The sequence below is a fragment of the Sapajus apella genome, unplaced genomic scaffold (genome assembly GCF_009761245.1).
Source record: "Sapajus apella isolate SASKATOON/1434 unplaced genomic scaffold, GSC_monkey_1.0 scaffold17, whole genome shotgun sequence".
NCBI lineage: Eukaryota > Metazoa > Chordata > Mammalia > Primates > Cebidae > Sapajus > Sapajus apella.
Window position 1 is genome coordinate 20,337,023 of NW_022436957.1, and position 20,480 is coordinate 20,357,502.

At 42.3% G+C, this 20,480-nt stretch overlaps 1 protein-coding gene across 4 annotated transcripts in view; it reads right to left on the bottom strand.

The window, feature by feature from the left end:
- Positions 1-20,480, bottom strand: part of PCYT1B (phosphate cytidylyltransferase 1, choline, beta) — a 102,666-nt gene that overhangs the window by 71,550 nt on the left and 10,636 nt on the right. For 2 of the 4 annotated variants that reach the window (XM_032286159.1, XM_032286155.1), the window contains exon 1: positions 7,680-7,986. The exons of 1 other annotated variant lie outside the window; for it this stretch is intronic. In XM_032286159.1, coding sequence (XP_032142050.1) covers positions 7,680-7,698 — 19 coding nt within the window. In that variant the 5' untranslated portion in view covers positions 7,699-7,986. Of the gene's footprint in view, positions 1-7,679; positions 8,018-20,480 lie in introns of those variants that run through there. One more of the 4 variants, XM_032286156.1, reaches the window with a different exon arrangement.

Genomic DNA, 20,480 nt, shown 5'->3' on the forward strand with positions numbered 1-20,480 from the left:
CCAACCAAAAGATTTGACATCTTGGATGGATGAAAGGAATGAAAAATAAAAGGAAAGAAAAATGAAGGGAGGGAAGATGGAAGGAACAAAAGAAAGAAGGGGAAAAGCTAGTCTCTAGTAACCCTAAACCCTGATTTATCTACCTCTGGGTACTATACATTCTATGTGCCTCCTCTGTCAGTCAAGCTTCCACTTCCCTACCACCTAGAAGCTCCTCAATCTACTGCCATCTAGTCTCTGCTCTCACCTCTTCACTGAAACATCACCAATGACCTCTTCTTTCTAAATCCAAAGGGAACTTTTCCTTTTTATCTCATTTGATCTCTCTATTACATTTGGTTCTATTGGAGATTCACTCCATGAAACTTATCCTGCCTTTAGTCCCTTGATCTCCCAGCTATTTGAGAAATACCTCTCTGTCTTCTTTTCATGATCCTTCTTCTATTGGCTCTTTAAGTAGTCTTCCTTAGGGTTCCAACCTGGGAATATTCTGGGATAAATTACATTAGCTTAACCAGATTTCATGTAGAGGCAGATGAATAGAAGGAGGATTCTAATAGTTTTAATTACAGCTCTTCTATTTTCCCCCTCTAAGAGACTGATAGGATGGCTCAGGGTCAGTTACTTTCTAAAATTAGCCCTGTAGTGGGATTACCCTGAGCACTCTTCCTACGCAACAATTTCCATCCACTTCCTTCTCAGTCCAGAAACTGACTCAATTTCACTCTCATCCATTTCACTGCCCCAATTTCACTTTCATCTCCTCCAGGCTTTCTCCCAGATCTACATCTCCAGCTTAGAAGTCTTTCCTGAGTTCCCCAACCAAACATGAACTAGAAACCTCCAAGTGGAAGTCCCCATGGCACCTCAGACATAACTCTCACAAATTCTACTTCCCTGGTGCACCCATCTCAATGACAGCACTCACTAGCTGGAGGCAGAAAACTGTGCTTTCCTTGATTTTTTTTTTTTTTTTTTTTTTTTTTTTTTTTGAGACAGAGTCTCACTCTGTCACCCAGACTGCAGTGCAGTGGCACATTCTCGGCTCACTGCAAACTCCACCTCCCGAGTTCAAGTGATTCTCCTACCTCAGCCTCCCAAGTAGCTGGGATTATAGGAGCACACCACCATGCCCAGCTAATTTTTGTATTTTTAGTAGAGACGGGATTTCCTCATGTGGCCCAAGCTAGTTTCTAACTCCTGACCTCAAGTGATCCGCCTGCCTTGCCTCCCAAAGTGCTGGGATTACAGGCGTGAGCCATCACACCTGGCCCCTTAATCTTTCATTGAACTTACCCCATGCTCAGACTTAGTTATCAAATCCTGGGGTATTTACCTCTTTAGTATCTCCCATATCCATCTAGTTCTATCCTTTCCCACTGTCCTTCTGTAACTTCAGACTTATTAACTCTCATCTAGATTACTGCGACAGTCTCTTAACTGAAATAGAATAAGAGAATAGCACAGAAAGTATGAGAGCGTAAAACATGAAGTAAGGAAAAGTGATGCTCAGTTTTAGTTATGACTACATATATGTATATGTGGACTGTGCAACGTGAAAAGTGTTGATCCTTGCAGGTCCTCAGAACTGGTCCTAACAGAGCTGGGCAGGTGTCTAAGCTCCCTCTAAAGCCACATGTAGCCAGAGCACTTGAAATTAGCTAGTCCAAATTGAGATATGTTGCAAACACAATATACATATTGGATTTCAGACTTAGTATGAAGAAAATAATGTAAGATCTCATTAATAATTTTCATATTGCATGCTGACATAATATTTTGGATACATAAATAGCTATTTCACCTTTTTTTAACTTTTTTTTTTGAGATGGAGTCTCACTCTGTCACGAGGTTGGAGTGCAGTGGCACGATCTTGGCTCACTGCAACCTCCGTCTCCCAGGTTCAAGTGATTCTCCTGCCTCAGCCTCCTGAGTAGCTGGGACTACAGGTGTGTGCCACCATGCCCTGCTAATTTTTTTATTTTTAGTAGAGATGGGGTTTCACCACGTTGGCCAGGATGGTCTTGATCTCTTGACCTCGTGATCTGCTCACCTCAGCCTCCCAAAGTGCTGGGATTACAGGCGAGAGCCACCACACCCAGCCACATTTTTTAACTTTTAAAACTGTGGCCACTTGAAAATTTTCAATTACACATGTGGCTCAAGCTGTGTTTCTACTGGGCAGAGCTGTTCTAGAGTTCTAGGCTAGTATGTGCCACCCACAATGGGGGTTTAAGATCTGCTCAAAATTAGATTGATACTTTCCATGTCCCAAAATATGTATTGGGTTGAGCAAGTGAAACATTTTCTTCAAATGCAGGGACTTGTCTTAACTTGGGGATTGGGTTAACAGAGTCTTCCCTGCTGGGAAGTACTTTTGCTCAATGGATAAAATACAGCTTTTAAGAAAGTCTAATATATTAAAATCAAACTTACAAAAAAGCTTTCTTAAGGGATTTCAGCATCCTGGCATACTTCCACAAACCAAACTACTACCTTCTATTAAATGGAAATGATCTTTAGGGGCAAGGGCTTTGGATTCACTTTTTTTATTTCTCTCCACAGCACCTGGTGCATTGCTGTGTCTGGAATTTCTTAACCACCTGGATACATAAATAATTATTATTATGAAATAATAATGAAATCTTACCAACCTGGTAAGATTGGCAAGGATTGGTAGGAGACTGAGTTTTCTCTCACTTCTCTTCCAAAGGTCTGCATTGCTAAATACTTTAAATCTTCCTCACTGCCTGATTGAGGCCATATACATGCACTCATTTGATTTCTAGATGCTAAATCAGTAAAATAAAACAAACTACCTATCATACTTGATTTAGGTTTATTTCTTCCATAAGGGTTTAGCATTAGGCAAATGGGGGTTGGAGGGGTAGTGAGAGAACAATCTTAAAAGAATCAAAGAAACTAATTGATTGATTCCATGCTAAATACACCTGACTAGTATCAATTTGCAAGACATGGATGTTACATTTGGATGGAGACCAGCAGGAAGATATCTAATAATAACCTTGGGCAGAATTCCAGTTGACCATAATAAATGCCCAAGGAAGCTCATGTTTGTTTGTTTTCGCCAATATTGCACATTAAGAGTGTTTCACTTTTAAGATGTATGCTGTTCTGAGTAGCCACTCAGAACAGATGGTAATATTAGCAAAGGAATAGATGGTAATATTAGCAAAGGAAGCCATTGATGTCTCTGGAAATCTGGTCATCTTTTTGAACACTAGCAGATAAGTGTCCTACCTCCAAACTGACATAATGCACCTTCTGCAAGACAGCAGTCTCTTGGCACTGCTTAGCTTTGAAGTAAAACCCGAAATGAACTCCTCCTGCTAACGTGGCATATTGAACTAGCCCCGCATCCCTTTTTTTTTTTTTTTTTTTTACTTCCAAGGCCTTCTCAGTTGATCCATAGTACATCCATCTTCATGGAAGTGACTATTGCAGGCTAGAATTACAATTCCTCTGACAACAGAAGACACCCTTAGAAGAACTTGACCAAGGTCATTAACCAAATCCTCAAGCAGACAACTTTCAGGGTGGCTGGGCCTTGTTAGAAAGGGCTTCTGGGGCACCTGCTGAGCCCAGAGGATCTTTCTTGGCATCATCTGAGGGCTGGGAAGATAGGAGGACATGGTCCTTGCTCAGAGTCCTCCTTGTATCTCAGGAGTTAGGTTTCCAAGAAGGGCTGTTACATCACACCACCCAAGGCCACTCAGTTTCTCATCTTGACAGTCAAGCTTATGAGTCACCTTGCATCATGTTTAATCAGGAAAATAGTAAAGAACTGAAAATGAGTCAAGAATCAAGAGTAAACATTGTAACAGTGAGTTACACAGAGTTCTCAGAAGCATCTCAAATCAGAGCACCATAGTAAAATGGTAAGGGTAGTAAGATTACGTTCCTAAAATATAGGCTCTATCATAAAACCTAGGTAATGTTTTTGATATTTCTTTTCTAATTTCTTTATCAGTTATTTCATTCTATTTAATCGTCTCCTTTCTTATATTTTCCTCTAATGAAGAATAAGGCAGGTAGAGAAACTAGAAGTATTCCTTTCAGAAAAACTTCCCCTTGAAACATGATTTAATCACACGTGCAATATTGTTATCAATTTGTTACTTACAGGGATCTAAAATATAGACTGCTTTAAAGTCCTGTTTACTCACTCACATATATGCCAGCTCCTCACTTCATTTCAGCAACTGGGAGCAGGAGCCTGCCCTCTGAAGGAGAATTCAAGTGTGGAGCTTCAATCCTAAACAGGCCCCCTGCAAATATTTCATACACTTTCCATAGTTAGTTAAGCAACTCAGTAGCCACAGTCTGTTGATTGCTGTGATGTCAGTGACCCACATACAATTTGGAGCTATATGTCTGGGTGCTGGGAGAAACGCAGAATTGATACAGTTTGAAATATGAAGACATTAGCAAAGCTACAAGATCAACAGAAACTACTAAAAAAACAGAAAAAAATATTAATTTCATATTTTCACTTGCTGCTCACTCTCTTAATCAACAAACTTTTTTATTAAGTAGTTAGCATGTGCCTTACTTATTAAAGTAAGATCATTAGCAAAGGAAAGTTAGGCTATGAAGTATAAATTCAAATTTAGAATATAAACCTACAGTGATCAAAGTTAGCTATTAAGAGAAAAAGCACTTTTAAAAATTTAGTAGTGGTTTATAAATTGGTTGCAAGCCCCTATTTAAACACTATTTAAACAGTGTCAAATTTCAATAGCCCATGATAATGATAAACAACATGGAAAACTTTTTATCATAAAGAAACCAAAGCAGGTGCTTCAACAGTTCAACTTCTGTATATCCCTATCATACCTATGCATGTGTATGACACACACACACACACACACACACACACACACACACAAAACCAGAACCGGCAAAAAGATGGGAAGGGAATGTATCTCACTTATGAATATATTATAAAAGAAAGATCTTTCACTTTTCAGGTGTAGAGCTCTGGGTTCAAATCCCACCTCTGCCCCCTTCAAAACAGTGTGACCCTTGGATAAGTCACTTACCCTCTCTGAACCTCAGTTTCCTTATTTCTTTCTTTTTTTTTTTTTTTTTTTTTTGAGACAGAGTTTCGCTCTTGTTACCCAGGCTGGAGTGCAATGGCGCGATCTCGGCTCACCGCAGCCTCCGCCTCCTGGGTTCAGGCAATTCTCCTGCCTCAGCCTCCTGAGTAGCTGGGATTACAGGCACGTGCCACCATGCCCAGCTGATTTTTTTGTATTTTTAGTTGAGACGGAGTTTCACCATGTTGGCCAGGATGGCCTCGATCTCTTGACCTCGTGATCCACCCGCCTCGGCCTCCCAAAGTGCTGGGATTACAGGCGTGAGCCACCGCGCCCGGCAGTTTCCTTATTTCTAAATGGGTGGGAGGTGAGGGTATAGAGCACATTGCCAGCTTTGCGTGGTCCTTGTGAATTACCACCTGGAATAAGCTGTCGCAAGTGAAAGTGGAAAGTAACTTGGCCAAGTGTGGTGGCTCACACTTATAATCCCAGCACTTTGGGAGGCCAAGGTAGACAGATCACCTGAGGTCAGGAGTTTGAGACCAGCCTGGCCAACATGGCAAAACCCCACCTCTACTAAAAATACAAAAAAAAAAAAAAAAAAAAAAATTAGCCAGGCGTGGTGGTGCCCGCCTGTAATCCCAGCTACTCAGGAGGCTGAAGCAGGAGAATCACTCAAACCCAGGAGGTGGAGGTTGCAGTGAGCTGAGATCAGGCCACTGCACTCCAGTCTGGATGACAGAGGGAGACTCCATCTTTTAAAAAAAGAAAGCAACTTGAACTTTCTTCCTTTCCTTAATTTTCCCTGCTGATCTCTCTCAGGCAGAAGCAACCAAGAAGCAGAATAGCTAAGAGGTAAAAATGGAAGGAAAAATAGTAGACAAAAGAGACGGAAATGATGCACAAACTTGAGCTGGATGTCGCCTTGCTCTCCTCTGCCCTTTACCTCTGTCAGGAAGGTATGTGATGCAAATTTGGAGATTGTCGTTACTTTAAAATATATATTTTTGGGTAAGCATGGGCACAGAAAAACATAAATATATATATATATATATATGTCCAGTGCTGTGGCACAAGCCTATAATCCCAGCTACTTGGGAGGCTGAGGCAGGAGGATCACTTGAGTCCAGGAGTTTGAGGGCAGCCTAGACAACAGAGTGAGTCTCTTTCTGTCTGTATATATGTGTATACATGTATATGTGTATATGATGATCTTGTAATATGCTTTTAGTAGTCATTTTTCTTTATGCTAAACCATGAGTTGTTTAGTGACTCAAAGGAATCCCTTAGTAACAAACTTATTGGGATGATTGGTATCTCATGAGAACATAGACACTACATTGTGTAGGTCATTCAGTAAGTGGGTAAAATACTAGGGCACAGTTGGTATTAAACTGCCCTAAAATAAAATATCTTTTAAAATAGAAACATGGGGGGAAAGCCCACAGTACTCTACTGTAACTTCCTCTGCATTTATGCTTTTTAGGAAGTTGTTCTAAGCCTGCCTGTGAACCCTTATTAACTCTTAATAAGAAATAACAATTTTATGATGGGCTGGCCTTGTCATCTGTGAGCCCTAATTTTGCAGGTTCTCAGAAAATGCTACATAACAAAATCCTTTTTAAAAAAAACTCTTCCCAGGGTCAAACTCCACAGCCAATCAAAATATTCCACCTTTTAACTTGTGGGAAATTGCTAAAGGAAAGGACAGCTTTAACTAGTGTGTCTTTTGGATTGGGGTCTCAAGGAGAGGTCTCCCAAGTTCCACAAGACTTCAGACCACAGAAAATCCACCACCCATTCGTGTTTTTGATTCCTTGAGGGTACAGGCTGAGGTGGTTGGGAACGAACTTTCACATCTACCTAGAAGATCATGACCAGTGGTAGAAAGACAACCAAATTTGGGAGAGCAGTTACGGTGCAGTTACGGAGGCGGAAGGACGCTCTCAGTACCCCGTTTCCACACTTTCATTCTTAAAGGCATGCAGCCCCTTTCTAAATAAATATAGCGTCCCCAGGTTTCCAACACCTGAAGAGAAACCCTCACAGCACACTCTGGAAATGTTTTACAATTCATTTTAAATGCGTATAGTTTCCAACTACATCATTGAGGGACTCCTGTGTATTTATTTTGAACATTTTCAAACGGATGGGGAAGTTTTGCTTCCATGTCATTTCCATTTTTTCCTCCTAAATTGGCATTAGGCACCAAAATCAGTTGAGGAACGAATCATTCCTTAGATAGAATTTAAAACTTAACAAGGGACTCGTCCCGAGCTTGGTGAAGAGAATACCATTTTAAAATTGCACTGTAGGATTTTTTACCTTCAGACAAGAACACACCTAAAAGGAAAAAGCGGCCCCCCCCACCAAGCACAAAAACACAGCATATCCCAAGCAGCCCGTTTCCTACCCAGCCAATACAATAATGCTTTGTAAGCTGAGAGCAGCGCCCGGTATAGAAGCTAAGTATAAACAGCTGAGAAGGATTAGGCGGTAGCGCTCTTCTCATTTACATGAAAACCCTCTAAGCATCGTTTTCCTCGCTGGCTGCGGGCGCATAAGGAACTCTTTTATGCCATAGCCACGCATACATTTCCATCCTTTGTCTTTACTTACCAGTCGAGGCTGTGGGCATGTGTGCTCTATTTCCTCCATGGTTTCTGAGGGAGGCTCATTGGAAAGGGATTTTGGGATACCTGTTTCTGACTCAGCATCAGTGGTAACTACTGGCATGGCCAGTGAATGCTCCCTCTAGCTCTACACCCTTAAAGAGTCTCCTCCCAGGCAGAGAATGTTTTCTTTGTCACGTATTTTTCTCCCCCCCACGGAACCCCCCCCCATTCTTCTCCTCTTCTTGCTGTCTTCCCTGGGGGAAGTAAAGAGGTTACCCCCCGCCCCTTTCTCTCTCTCTCTCTCAGAAGCCAAGAGGCAAGGCCTCAGTTTATCACTATAACAACCAGACGACACTGAAGCGGCTGGTGCGGGATACAGTATCTCATTTGCATAGAGCGCGCTGGTTGGCTACTGTCATCATAGTACCACTCCGCCGGGGAGCGGCCAGGCCCCATTGGCTGTCCGCTGTACCCACGGGCCCGAACTTGCTGCTTTTGTTTCTTCTGTTTAATTCAGTTGCAAAGGTCTCCGTCCTCTCCGGGCACGGGACTCGGGCTGTGCCACCCAGATAACGTAAAACCGCTTCCTGAGGGGCCCAGGGCGCCTTGAGAAACAACATAGCAGACCTCCACTAATAAAGGACAATGTCCCTGGCATGAGCGAGCGCATGATGTGCCGTAGTCAGGATATTTGCCAAATAGAAGTCACCCTGAAGACAAAGCCACTTTTGAGCCTAAATTCACTGTGCCAATTGCCAGTGGGGGGGCCCTCCGGGCATTCACTATGGGCACCTGAGTGTTTACCCCGTAGACTTCATGCAACGTGAACCCTGGCAGATCCCCTGTGGCCTGGTGTAGCCCTGCAGCCCCCCCGCTGGGGCTGCCCTGGGGGAACTTTGAAGGAGGTAGATTGTCTTTAACAGCCTGCCTCCTACTCCTGGCTGTCCTTCCCAGTTGCTTCCTCTGTCAGCCACTCTTCCCCCTCCCCAGCTATTCAAAGTTTCCACAGGAAGTCTTGCTGTTGTGTACCTTTCAATACACTGTTCCGTGCACTGGTCTATTACCCCTTGGCTCCCACTTTACCAGTCGTGAGTCCCATTTCTGAAGTACCCTGCTCTCAGCCAAATGCTCATGGCAATCAGAGATGGAATGCTAACGATCAGGTGCTTTAATGTCTACATTATCTAGGGACGTTCACATTTTAGGAGGAGCATTCTGAAGACACACACCCAAAGAACTTATCAAGGTATTCGTTGTGAATTGTCGCTTTTAATATTAATAAAAAATCATGATAATCTCTGGCATTTTTTTTTTTTTTTTTTGAGACGGAGTTTCGCTCTTGTTACCCAGGCTGGAGTGCAATGGCGCGATCTCGGCTCACCGCAACCTCCGCCTCCTGGGTTCAGGCAATTCCCCTGCCTCAGCCTCCTGAGTAGCTAGGATTACAGGCACGCGCCACCATGCCCAGCTGATTTTTTATATTTTTAGTAGAGACGGGGTTTCACCATGTTGACCAGGATGGTCTCGATCTCTTGACCTCGTGATCCACCCGCCTCGGCCTCCCAAAGTATTACAGGCTTGAGCCACCGTGCCCGGCAATCTCTGGCATTTATTAAGCACAAGCACAGTGCTAAGTACTTTACCTAGTCCTTGTTTAATCTTTGTAAGAACCCAGAGAGGTAGATCCTGTTGTTATCCCCATTTTACAGGTATTCACATCCGCAAAGCTCTAAAATAATGCAGCTGGGATTTGAAGGATTTTTTTTTTTGCGAGGGGTGGGTGCGTAGGGAGCAGGGATGCAGCAGTTATAGTAAGAAAAGGATCTTGGCAGGAGTCCTCTTAGGACAAGTCCCTGGGCTTCTACATCTTTCATTTTTGTCTATAGCAGTGGTTTTCATCCAAATGTGGTCTGAGACCAGCAACACCAACATCAGCATCACCAGGGAAACTTGTTAGAAATGCAAATTATTGGCCCCCTGCCAGACCCCAGACCTGATTCAGTAAATCTGGGGTGGGGTCAGAATTTGCTCTTCCATCAAGTTTCTGGGTGATGTGAATGCTGCAGGCCTGAGACCCATGCTTTGAGAATCAGTAGCCCAAAGGATGGGATAAAAATACTGGCAAATGAGATATTGTGGGAAGTAGAAAAGTTCCTCTTCAAGTTTCCTTTCTTGTTAAAAAACAAATTTGCTAATAAGTCTTTGTTAAATCCTATCCTATGTAGCTGTTAGACATGCCATGCTTACAGGCACATAGTATATGCTATGTCCTTATACTTTAACCAAGATGTCTGTGTTGGACATGCTCACAGGCGTGTCCCAGCTTGCAGCCTATGCCCCTTGCCTGTTTAAAAATGTTTTAAGTTATTAGCCAATCAGGTTTTAGTTTAAATTGTGAGGTCTGGCTCCAACCAACAGAGATCAGACGCAGCAGTAAGGACAACCCCAAATGCATAAGGGATAAATATGTCTGCTTTTCCTTTGTTCATTGTACTCTCATGGCAAGATGGCTAGCAAGGATACCTGCAGTGCAGGAAGTACAAATTGCCTTGCTGAGAGATCTTTTGTCTTGGTGCTAATTTTTCTTTGCAGCACCCAAGCATCTGTTTCCAACAGATATCATGTCAATGTATTTTGTGAATTAGGATGTGCTATGCTAATGTAAGGGGACATTATTTTTATCACTCCTCAATAAGCAAAGACGGCTAGCCCTAAAAGAAGAAGAAAGTGGATTCTGTAGCAGAGAATTACAGTTTGACAGTTTTTGATCCTAGCCCTTTAAGTCAAAATGACATTACTTGAGAGTATTATGACCTATACAGGACAGAACTCCAGTGACGTGAGAATTCCAGTGATGCTTGGGTCATCTAAAAGGGGCCAGTTGCTTCCTATTCTGTCTGCCCTCCTGGAAGCACAAAACACCTCCAGCTGCAGGTTTAGCTCTACCAGCTTATCACCTGGAAGAGCCAGGCCCTGTGTTATATTTAGGAGCCCCTTTCCCACCTGTACTGGGTGACGTGCAAGTGACATGGTTAATTCTAATCTCAATATATGTATTTTTTCCTTAGAGCAGTGGTTCTCAAAGTGTGCTTTTCCAAGAAGTAGCACCAGCATCCCTGGTCACTTACCAGAAATTCTGGATCCCCACCCCAGACTTACTGAATCAGAAACTGAGGTGGTGGAGCCCAGGAATCTGTGCTTTAACAAAGCATTCTGACCCATGCTAAAGTTTACAAACCACTGCCTTAGAGTCATTGTTCACATTGGAAAGCACCTAACCCCACTGTATTCTGGGCCACTGAACTGCTCCTTGGCTCCTCACTGGTCATCAGTCATCTAATTCTCTCTCCAGAATGAGAGGTTCATCTGTTCACCTGCCCATTTCACAGAGTTCTGATGTCTAGCTGGGTCCTTGTGAGCTCCTGTCCAAGAGCCTAGACCATCTCCTTAGACTCTCAATATTTTCTACCTCCCTTCCTCACCTTTCTCCCCTCCTAATCCTCCCTGTCCCATTGAACCAAGATGCTGCCTCTGTCTAGGATATCTTCATTGTGTTACCCACATCAAACCCTTAGCTTTCAGTGCCACTTTGTGCTAAATCCAAGTCACACCTGACACTTATTCATCCCAAGTCCTTAAACTTTGCAATTTAGACTTCTGTCTAACTACCCTGAGGGTCAGCTCTATAACTAATTCCATTCTCACTAATCCTACTCCAGCCTAGTCCTGGCTTCCTCCTGCTCCTCTCCCCATAGTCCTGTGATTGAATCTCAGCGTGTCTTGTAGTTTCAATGGCAGAAATAGACTCTTTCAGGCACCACTCTGAGAGGAGTCCTTATCAGATCCACCTACTTCGGAGACCAGTCCTAGCAGCTGCTGCAACCTGACTCAAGAGACTTCTTGACAATACTTGAATGGGTTATTTTAACTTGGGGGCATTGTAATGCTATCAAGACATTTAGCTAAGAATGATCAGTTAATTCCACACTACAGAGCTAAATATTCCATAAGGGTTATGAAGGGGATGACTATGAAGGGTTAGCAGGAGAGAGCTTATTGGGGTAATGGAATTATTATGTAGCTCTTTTTTTCCATTTCCATTTTTTTTTTTTTTGAGACAGGATCTTACTCAGTTGCCCAGGCTGGAGTGCAGTGGTGCAACTGCAATCACAGCTCACTGCAACCTCTGCCTCCCACGCTCAAGCGATCCTCCCACCTGACCCTTCCAAGTCTCTGAGACCACAGGTGTGTGCTACCACACCTGTCTAATCTTTTTGTATTTTTGATAGAAACAGGGTTTCACTGTGTTGTCCAGGCTGGTCTGGAATTCCTGGCCTCAAGTGATTTACCTGCCTCGACCTCCCAAAGTGCTAAGATTACAGGCGTGAGCCACCATGGCTGACCAAGAATCGTAATGTATCTTGATTATGGTAATGATTACACAAAATCTATGCATGTGTTAACTTCATTAAAAATTCTATAGACGATATTTGTCAGTATATGCTAACACCCTTTAGAATATTCATACCCTTTGACCTAGGCCTTCCACTTGGTATTTATCCCAAAAGAAATAGAGAAGCACACAAATAATTGTATACAAAGATGCTTAATGCAGAATTATTTATGAAAGGCAAAAAGGATACAACTTATAGCAATAGTAGGAATGGATAAAGTAAAAATAAATAAGTTCATATAATATAGTACTGTACACTCACTAAGAGTCATGTTTTTGAAGAAATTCTAATGTTATGGGCACATGTTAGCATAATAGTGTTAGAAAACTAGACTACAGAGTGTGATTCCAAAAACATAAGTCCAATTATGTGATATGTACATGCACAGTAAAAAGCATTGAAAGGAAATATATCAAGATGCTAAAAGTGAAATCTTTAAACTGTGGGGTGATGGAAGACTTTTATTTTACTTAAAAAAATATTTTCTGTCTATAATTAATATTCAAAAATGAGCATATGTTACTCTTCTTTGAGACAGAGTCTCACTCTGTTGCCTAGGCTGGAGTGCAGTGGCGTGATCACAGCAGACTTGACCTCCCAGGCTCAGGTGATCCTCCCACCTCAACACTGCGAGTAGCTGGGACTACAGGATGTGCAACCACGCCTGGCTAATTTTTTGTAGAGATGGTGTTTCTCCATGTTGCCCAGGCTGGTCTCAAACTCCTGAGCTCAAGCAATCCACCTGTCTCAGCCTCCCAAAGTGTTGAGATTACAGGCATGAGGCACCACACCAACCTTATATTAGTCTTATTAATTAGAAAAAAAACAACAAACATTACTCTCCTCCCCAAAGGCATCAAGGCTGGGTATTAGGGTTGGGGTGAGACAGGAGTGGTTAGCTCATGAGCGAATAGAAAGATGCGCAGATCTCAGTGAGAGGAAACAAGAAAGTTGAAACTGAGGAACAAAGCTGGAGCAAAGTCCTAAAGTCCCATCTCCAGTTATCAGAGGTAGAGGAAATGTGTTGGAAGCAGACTGTTCAGAAAAGTCCCAGGGAATGTTTAGGGACAGGGCTCCTGAGTCCTGTGACCTCTGCAAGAAAGGCATGCCTTCTGTGAGAACTTGTCAGATCAGTGCTGTCCCTAACAAGCACTATCCTGATTATTTCTACCGTGTATTGAGTACCTCTTATGTCTTTAGCACTATGCTGGGTATTAGGTTGGTGCAAAAGTAATCGCAGTTTTTACCATTAAAAGTAATGACAGGCCAGGAGTGGTAACTCATACCTGTAATCCCAGCACTTTGGGAGGCTGAGGTGGGCAGATCACCTGACGTCAGGAGTTCGACACCAGCCTGGCCAGCATGGCGAAACCTCGTCTCTCCTAAAAATACAACATTTAGCCAGGCGCGTTGTTGGGCGCCTGTAATCCCAGCTACTAGGGAGGCTGAGGCAGGAGAATCACTTGAACCCAGGAGACAGAGGTTGCAGTGAGCAGAGACCACACCATTGCACTCCAGCCTGGGCAACAAGAGCAAAACTCCATCGCAAAAAAAAAAAAAAAAGTAACAACAAAACCACAATTATTTTTGCACCAACCTAATGCTTATCATACCCTAACTGTAGCCCTGACAACACCCTATCAGATAGATATAGTTGCTCCACTTTGCAGATGAGGAAGCCAAGGCATAGAGACCTTGACTTCAGCTTGGAAGACACCTACAAATGACATCTACCTTCCTACAAGCGGTCCTCACATCATCATCAAATTGTTGAAAACATTATTTTCAGCCAGGCATGGTGGTTCATGCCTGTAATCCCAGCACTTTGGGAGGCTGAGGTGGGCAGATCACTTGAGATCAGGAATTCAAGACCAGCCTGGCCAACATGGTGAAACCCTGTCTCTATTAAAAATACAAAAATTAGCCGCGTGTGGTGGCCCACATCTGTAATCCCAGCTACTCGGGAGGCTGAGGCAGGAGAATCGCTTGAACCCGGGAGGTGGAGGTTGCAGTGAACTGACATTGCACCACTGCACTCCAGCCTGGCCAACAGAGTGAGACCTTGAAAAAAAAAAAAAAAAAAAAAAAGGAAAGAGAAACTTATTACGAAGAACGAAGGGAGATGGAAAACAGAGTAAAGTTGACAGAAGAATTTAAGATTTCCCAGAAAGCATTATTGCCTCCTATGGAATTTTGCTAATTCTATATCTCTGTTTTGAGCCACTTTCCCAGTTGTCCACATGTGGCTTAAGGTGTGGGCCTAATAGTCCAGGAAGAGACTCTACCATACTAAGTAATGAAATCCACACATAAATCCTTTCCACCCATTCCAGGAAAATTATAAAAGTATTTTGCAGTAGAAAGCGTTTCACCCCTCCCTTGGTACTTTTAAAATTGACTTATAATTGCACTCTGAGACTGACATGTTTTAATTCTGAAAAGTTTCAAATGAATGAACAAATTCAGAGCAATTAAGTGATTTGACCTTGGTCACATAGTAAGTGGTAGAAGTATCACTTGAATCCAGGTCTCTTGAATCAAAGTTCGATACTTTTCCACCAAACTACCCTGCCTCATTGTGTGATACACAATACTTAGATTTGCTTTATTAACAAGCTTGCTGAACTAACTCATGCAGATCTCATCATCAAATATAACCCCTTAACCCCTTTTCTATTGAATTCATGTACATGAAGTACTCTTCACCTTTATTCATGCAGTTCATTTCATATTTGTGCAACTGTGGATCTGGACTCATTGTAGGTGCTTGAATTTACTCATGACAAGAAAAATTAACGTAGTTGTGGCCGAGTGCAGTGGCTCACACCTGTAATCCCAGCACTTTGGGAGGCTGAGGTGGGTGGATCACCTGAAGTCAGGAGTTCGAAACCAGCCTGACCAACATGGTGAAATCCTATCTCTACTAAAAATACAAAAACTAGTTGGGCATGGTGGCAGATACCTGTAATCCCAACTACTCGGGATGCTGAGGCAGGAGAATCGCTTGAACCTGGGAGGCGCAGTTTGCAGTTAGCCAAGAGCGTGCCACCGCACTCCAGCCTGAGTGACAGAGTAAGACCCTGTCTCAGAAACAAAACAAAACACAGTTACATTGCCAGGCTAACCAGTGGGCCAAGAGCATGGCTGATACAGGTCTATGACCTATAAAGGCCACTAGGGGGAGACCAAGGCAGGCGGATCACCTGAGGCCAGGAGTTCAAGACCAGCCTGGACAACATGGTGAAGCCCCATTGCTACTAAAAATAAAAAATAAAAAAAAATTAGCCAGGAGTGGTGGCAGGCACCTGTAATTCCAGCTACTTGGGATACTGAGGCAGGAGAATTGCTTGAACCAGGGAGGTGGAGGCTGCAGCAAGCCAAGATTGCACCATTGCACTCTACCCTGGGCAACAAGAGCAAAACTCTGTCTCAAAAAAAAAAAAAAAAAAAAAAACCATTGGGGAAAAAAATAATGGTGACAACATGAAAATAGGGCTTCAAAATCTATTTTTGTGATGGGGGCGGGGAGAATCAAGAAGATAAAATGCAAGTGCTTTATTATTAAAATTGATTTTCTTGTTTTTCTAATTTCTATAATAACCAAAAAAGAATTGACTTTTACTCATCCATGTGACCAAAATTTGAATGTAATACTGTTTTCTGGAGCTAGGGAGAAACTGCACAGACCCAAGATGACAAACCTACCACATATATGAAAATACAGGTAACAAAATGTCATTTTACATCTTACATTTAAAAGAAATATATATTTGCAATTGGTTGGGGAGATGAGCAGTAAGGAGTTCCAATATTCTTTTTTTCTTTTTACTTTTTTTTTTTTTTGAGACAGAGTCTTGCTCTGTCTCCCAGGCTGGAGTGCAGTGGCACCATCTAGGCTCACTGCAACCTCTGTCTCCCAGTTCAAGCAGTTCTCCTGCCTCAGCCTCCCGAGTCTGGGATTACAGGCATGCGCCACCACACCCGGCTAATTTTTCTATTTTTACTAGAGACGGAGGTTTCACCATGTTGTCCATGCTGGTCTCGAACTCCTGACCTCAGATGATCCGCCCGCCTTGGCCTCCCAAAATGCTGAGATTACAGGCGTGAGCCACTGCACCCAGCCCAGCTCCAATATTCTTAGCACTCAAGGACACCAGTCATTGCACCTGTGTTTGAGAAGGTCTTAAAAGAGATATTTTTTAAATCAAAACAAGATGTATTTATTTAAACACTGATGATAAAATCAGTTGTAAATATGATATATTTTGTTTTGCTGTAGCAAAACAAATATGATGGCAGGGTTTTTTGCATAAATTAAAGTTGCCCTTAGCTGGAATAAATCATTCTTACTGACATTAGCAGCTGTGTAGTCAGTAAAGAATGATTGTTGCTATTACTTGGTGGTATTTATAAACACTTTTATTTTCTAAGTGCTTTACAATCACTTATTGTCTAATTAATATCTAATCATCTGTTTACAAGTAATAATCACACATGTAGCGCAGTTTAATCAAAACTCCAAATACAGCCGCCATCATACTCAAAAGTGCCGTGTAAATTTTGGTCCCTTCTTTATGGGGTTTGAGTCCAGACATGAAACTGAAACAGATAATACATCAGAAAAAAAAATGGATAAAGATTCCTCACTTGTAGTTGAGCATAAATTGGATTCACAACTTTTGCATGCCAAATATATTATCTGAATGTCAGTGGATGAGTAAGACCATAGGTAATTTCCAACACTTAAGGGCTCAATTGCATACACATATAAAATTGTAATTTGTTTAACCCACAAAATTGGATGATAGTTTATGATAAATGTACAAGGCCAGGCGCTGACTTAACATTGAAACTCTTAGTCACAATCACTGTTTCAGTCATTTTAATGAAAAAGCAAATGTAGCAAAGGTGGCTCAGGGACCTTCGAGGTTAATAATCTAACCAGGTTCAAGTCTACACCAAGATACGCCCAGTATGAACACCTGCCAGTCTTAATTAGCCAACATAAGTGGATGTACTGCTGTCTTCCTTCAGTCTCCCCCAGTGTTATTCTATAAGCAATTACGGAAACCAGGAAAGCATTTTTTTTTAAGCAGGTGAATGATGTGCATATTAATCCAGTTTTTTTCCTTCTAAGATGAATTTTCTTATAAGTAGAATTGCTGAGTCAGAGTATTTACGTTTTTAAAGCTTTTGATACATCGTTTTTTGACACTATTATCAAATTATCCTCCAGCATGGTTGACCATATGTATGCTTCTTTGTATACTCCTAAAGAGTTGTCTTTCTTGATTATTGATCTACCATAACCAGATTTCCTCCTTGCTGTCCTACCAGACAGTTTCCCAGTACTGCAGCGAGTACCACAGGGTCCTCAGGATTGTGCCTGGGGCCTTCTGCATATGATACAAATGAGCTTGATTGGCAAGTGAGTCATCAGGACCATCTGATGCCAGGATGGATACATTCATCTGCAAGTAAACTATTATTACAATCCTCAGACTTTATACTAATAGATTTTGAATACATGGTCTCCAAAGTGATTCTTTGTCTTGCAAAATCTGCACTCAGAGTATTTGGTTGCTCAAAGAGAGATTCGGTTTAATCTTCTGTGTGTTTTCTGTGGCTGCTGTAACAATGTACCAGAAATTTGGTGGCTTAAAATAACACAAAGATATTATCTTAAAGTTCTGGACCAGGGTCAGAAGTCTGAACTGGATCTCAGTGGGCTAAAATCAATGTACCGGCGGGACTGCATTTCTTCTGGAGGCTCTAGGGGAAATTGTTTCATTGCCTTTTTTTTTTTTTTTTTTTAGCTCCTAGAAGCTGCATGCATTCCTTGGCTCCTAGCCTGCTTTCTTGTATCTTCAAAGACAGCAATTGCATCGCTCCAGCCTCTGTTTCACTGGTCACATATTCCCTAAGTCTCCTGCCTCCCTCTCTCTCTTCAAAAGACTCTTGTAATGACATTGAGTTCCTTTGGATAATCCAGGATAATCTCTCCCATCTCAAGACGGTTAACTTAATCACATCTATAAAGTCTCTTTTGCCATCTAAGGTAACATATTCACAGGTTCTGGAAATTACAATGTAGACACCTTTGGGAGGTCCTTGTTCTTCCTATCACATCTTCCTTAGCATGAGCTGGGCCTGCTATCTCATCTCCAGATATTCAGGAAATACCGCTGACAAAATGTCATTCATTTGCGTACAATTGCTGACATTGTCTGCAATTTTAATACTTAGTAACTTATGACATCCTTCTCTGTATCAGAAACAGGCATTCTGTCCAGTTTGCATATAACCCTGGGGCTTAGAGACATTAAATAATTTGCCCAAGGTCATAGAACTGGTCAGTGGCAGAAGAGAGTTTGACATTCCAGGCTGTAGGACCTGAAAGCCCCCCCACTCGTTGCATGCTGCCTCAGTATCTCAACATTTTGTATTCTCTGCTCATTCTGCTCTCTTTGGATAGCCTTCATGTTGAAAGCTTTTCATTTAGTTTGTTTGACATTTAATGATACAAGCTAGCTAGAGAAAAGCTTTTATTAAGGCCTTATAAATATATTTGACTCATTCAGTAAGTGCCAGTGCAGGATGTCATCACGAAAGACACATTGAAGATAATGTCTCCCCATCCTCTAATAAATCTTCCTAAAAGTGGCATCAGATGGGTTCTTCCTCTGCAATATGAGCAGAAGTCGCCTCATCAGGTTTTCTTCTCTGTGGGCGATGTGTAAATCTCTGAATAACAGGTGGTGCTGGTGAGAAATGATCTTTCCAAAAGCCCACAAGTATACAAATATCCTGTTCTTGAAGAAAGAGTGTCTAACACTTTAGGGGTGTCTTAGTCTGTTTTATGCTGCTATAACAGACTACCACAGAGTGGGTAATTTATAATGATGAGAATTGTATTTGGCTCATAGCTCTGGAAGCCGGGAAGTCCAAGAGCATGGTGCCAGCATCTGCTGAGGGCCTTTCAGCTCCGTCATCCCATGGCAGAAAGCAGAAGTGCAAGAGAAGGCAAGAGCAAGAAAGCAAGAGGGAGTTAAAGTTGCTTTCATAACAAATCCACCCTTGTGGTAACTAAGCTTCTCCTTTGTTAATGACTTTAATCCATTCATGAGGTCAGAGCCCTCATGACCTAATCACCTCTTATTGGACACTGTTGCATTGGGGATTAAATTTCTAGCACATAAACTTTGGGGGACACATTCAAACCATAGCAGGAAGTCTAAGTTAATCTCTTGATAAAGATTGTTGTCCTCTTTGCTTTACTCTGGAAGGTTCTCAACCTTGGTTGTGCATTAGAATTACCTTAGGAGCTTTCAAAAACACTGAAGCCTGATACCTGCTCCCAAAAGATTCTGATCTAATTGTCCCAGGGTTTAGCATCAGGGCTTTTAAAAGTTTAGAATAAAAAAATGTTCAGAACCACTGTGATGAAGAAGAGATGATGAGAGACTTTATTCATACATGGATTTTGATCCCAAAAGTATTTGGCTCTCAAAATAGAAAAAAAGAAATCTATTTTGTTTGCATCGAGAGTAAGAAACCCTATTTGTATATGTTTCCCGGGAAGCCGATTAGGTAAAAACTTTCAATATCTCCAAAAGCAATCATTTTAAACACCTAGTTTACTAAAATGCCAGATGACAGTCCATGTCAAATGACACTAAGGAGTCCAGGTGCGATGGCTCACACTTGTAATCCTAGCAGTTTGAGAGGCCAAGGTGGGCAGATCACCTGAGGTCAGGAGTGGGAAACCAGCCTGGCCAATATGGTGAAACCCTGTCTCTACTAAAAATACAAACATTAGCTGGGCATGGTGGCATGCACCTGTAATCCCAGCTACTTGGGAGGCTGAGGCAGGAGAATTGCTTGAACCTGGGAAGCAGAGGTTGCAGTGAGCCAAGATCCCGCCATTACACTCCAGCCTGGGCAACAAGAGCAAAACGCCATCTCAAAAAAAAAAAAAAAAAAAAAATGACACTAAGGGTATCTGAGAGTAGCTATATGAAGTCAATGGTCTTTCACAGAAGCCCACCCTTGCTTTGAGAAGATATTGTCTTGAGTAAGCAAGTATGGTATAAGCATGTCTCCAAAAAAAATAATCCTAGTTGGCCGGGTGCGGTGGCTCACGCCTGTAATCCCAGCACTTTGGGAGGCCGAGGCGGGTGGATCATGAGGTCAAGAGATCGAGACCATCCTGGTCAACATGGTGAAACCCCGTCTCTACTAAAAATACAAAAAATTAGCTGGGCATGGTGGTGCGTGCCTGTAATCCCAGCTACTCAGGAGGCTGAGGCAGGAGAATTGCCTGAACCCAGGAGGTGGAGGTTGCGCTGAGC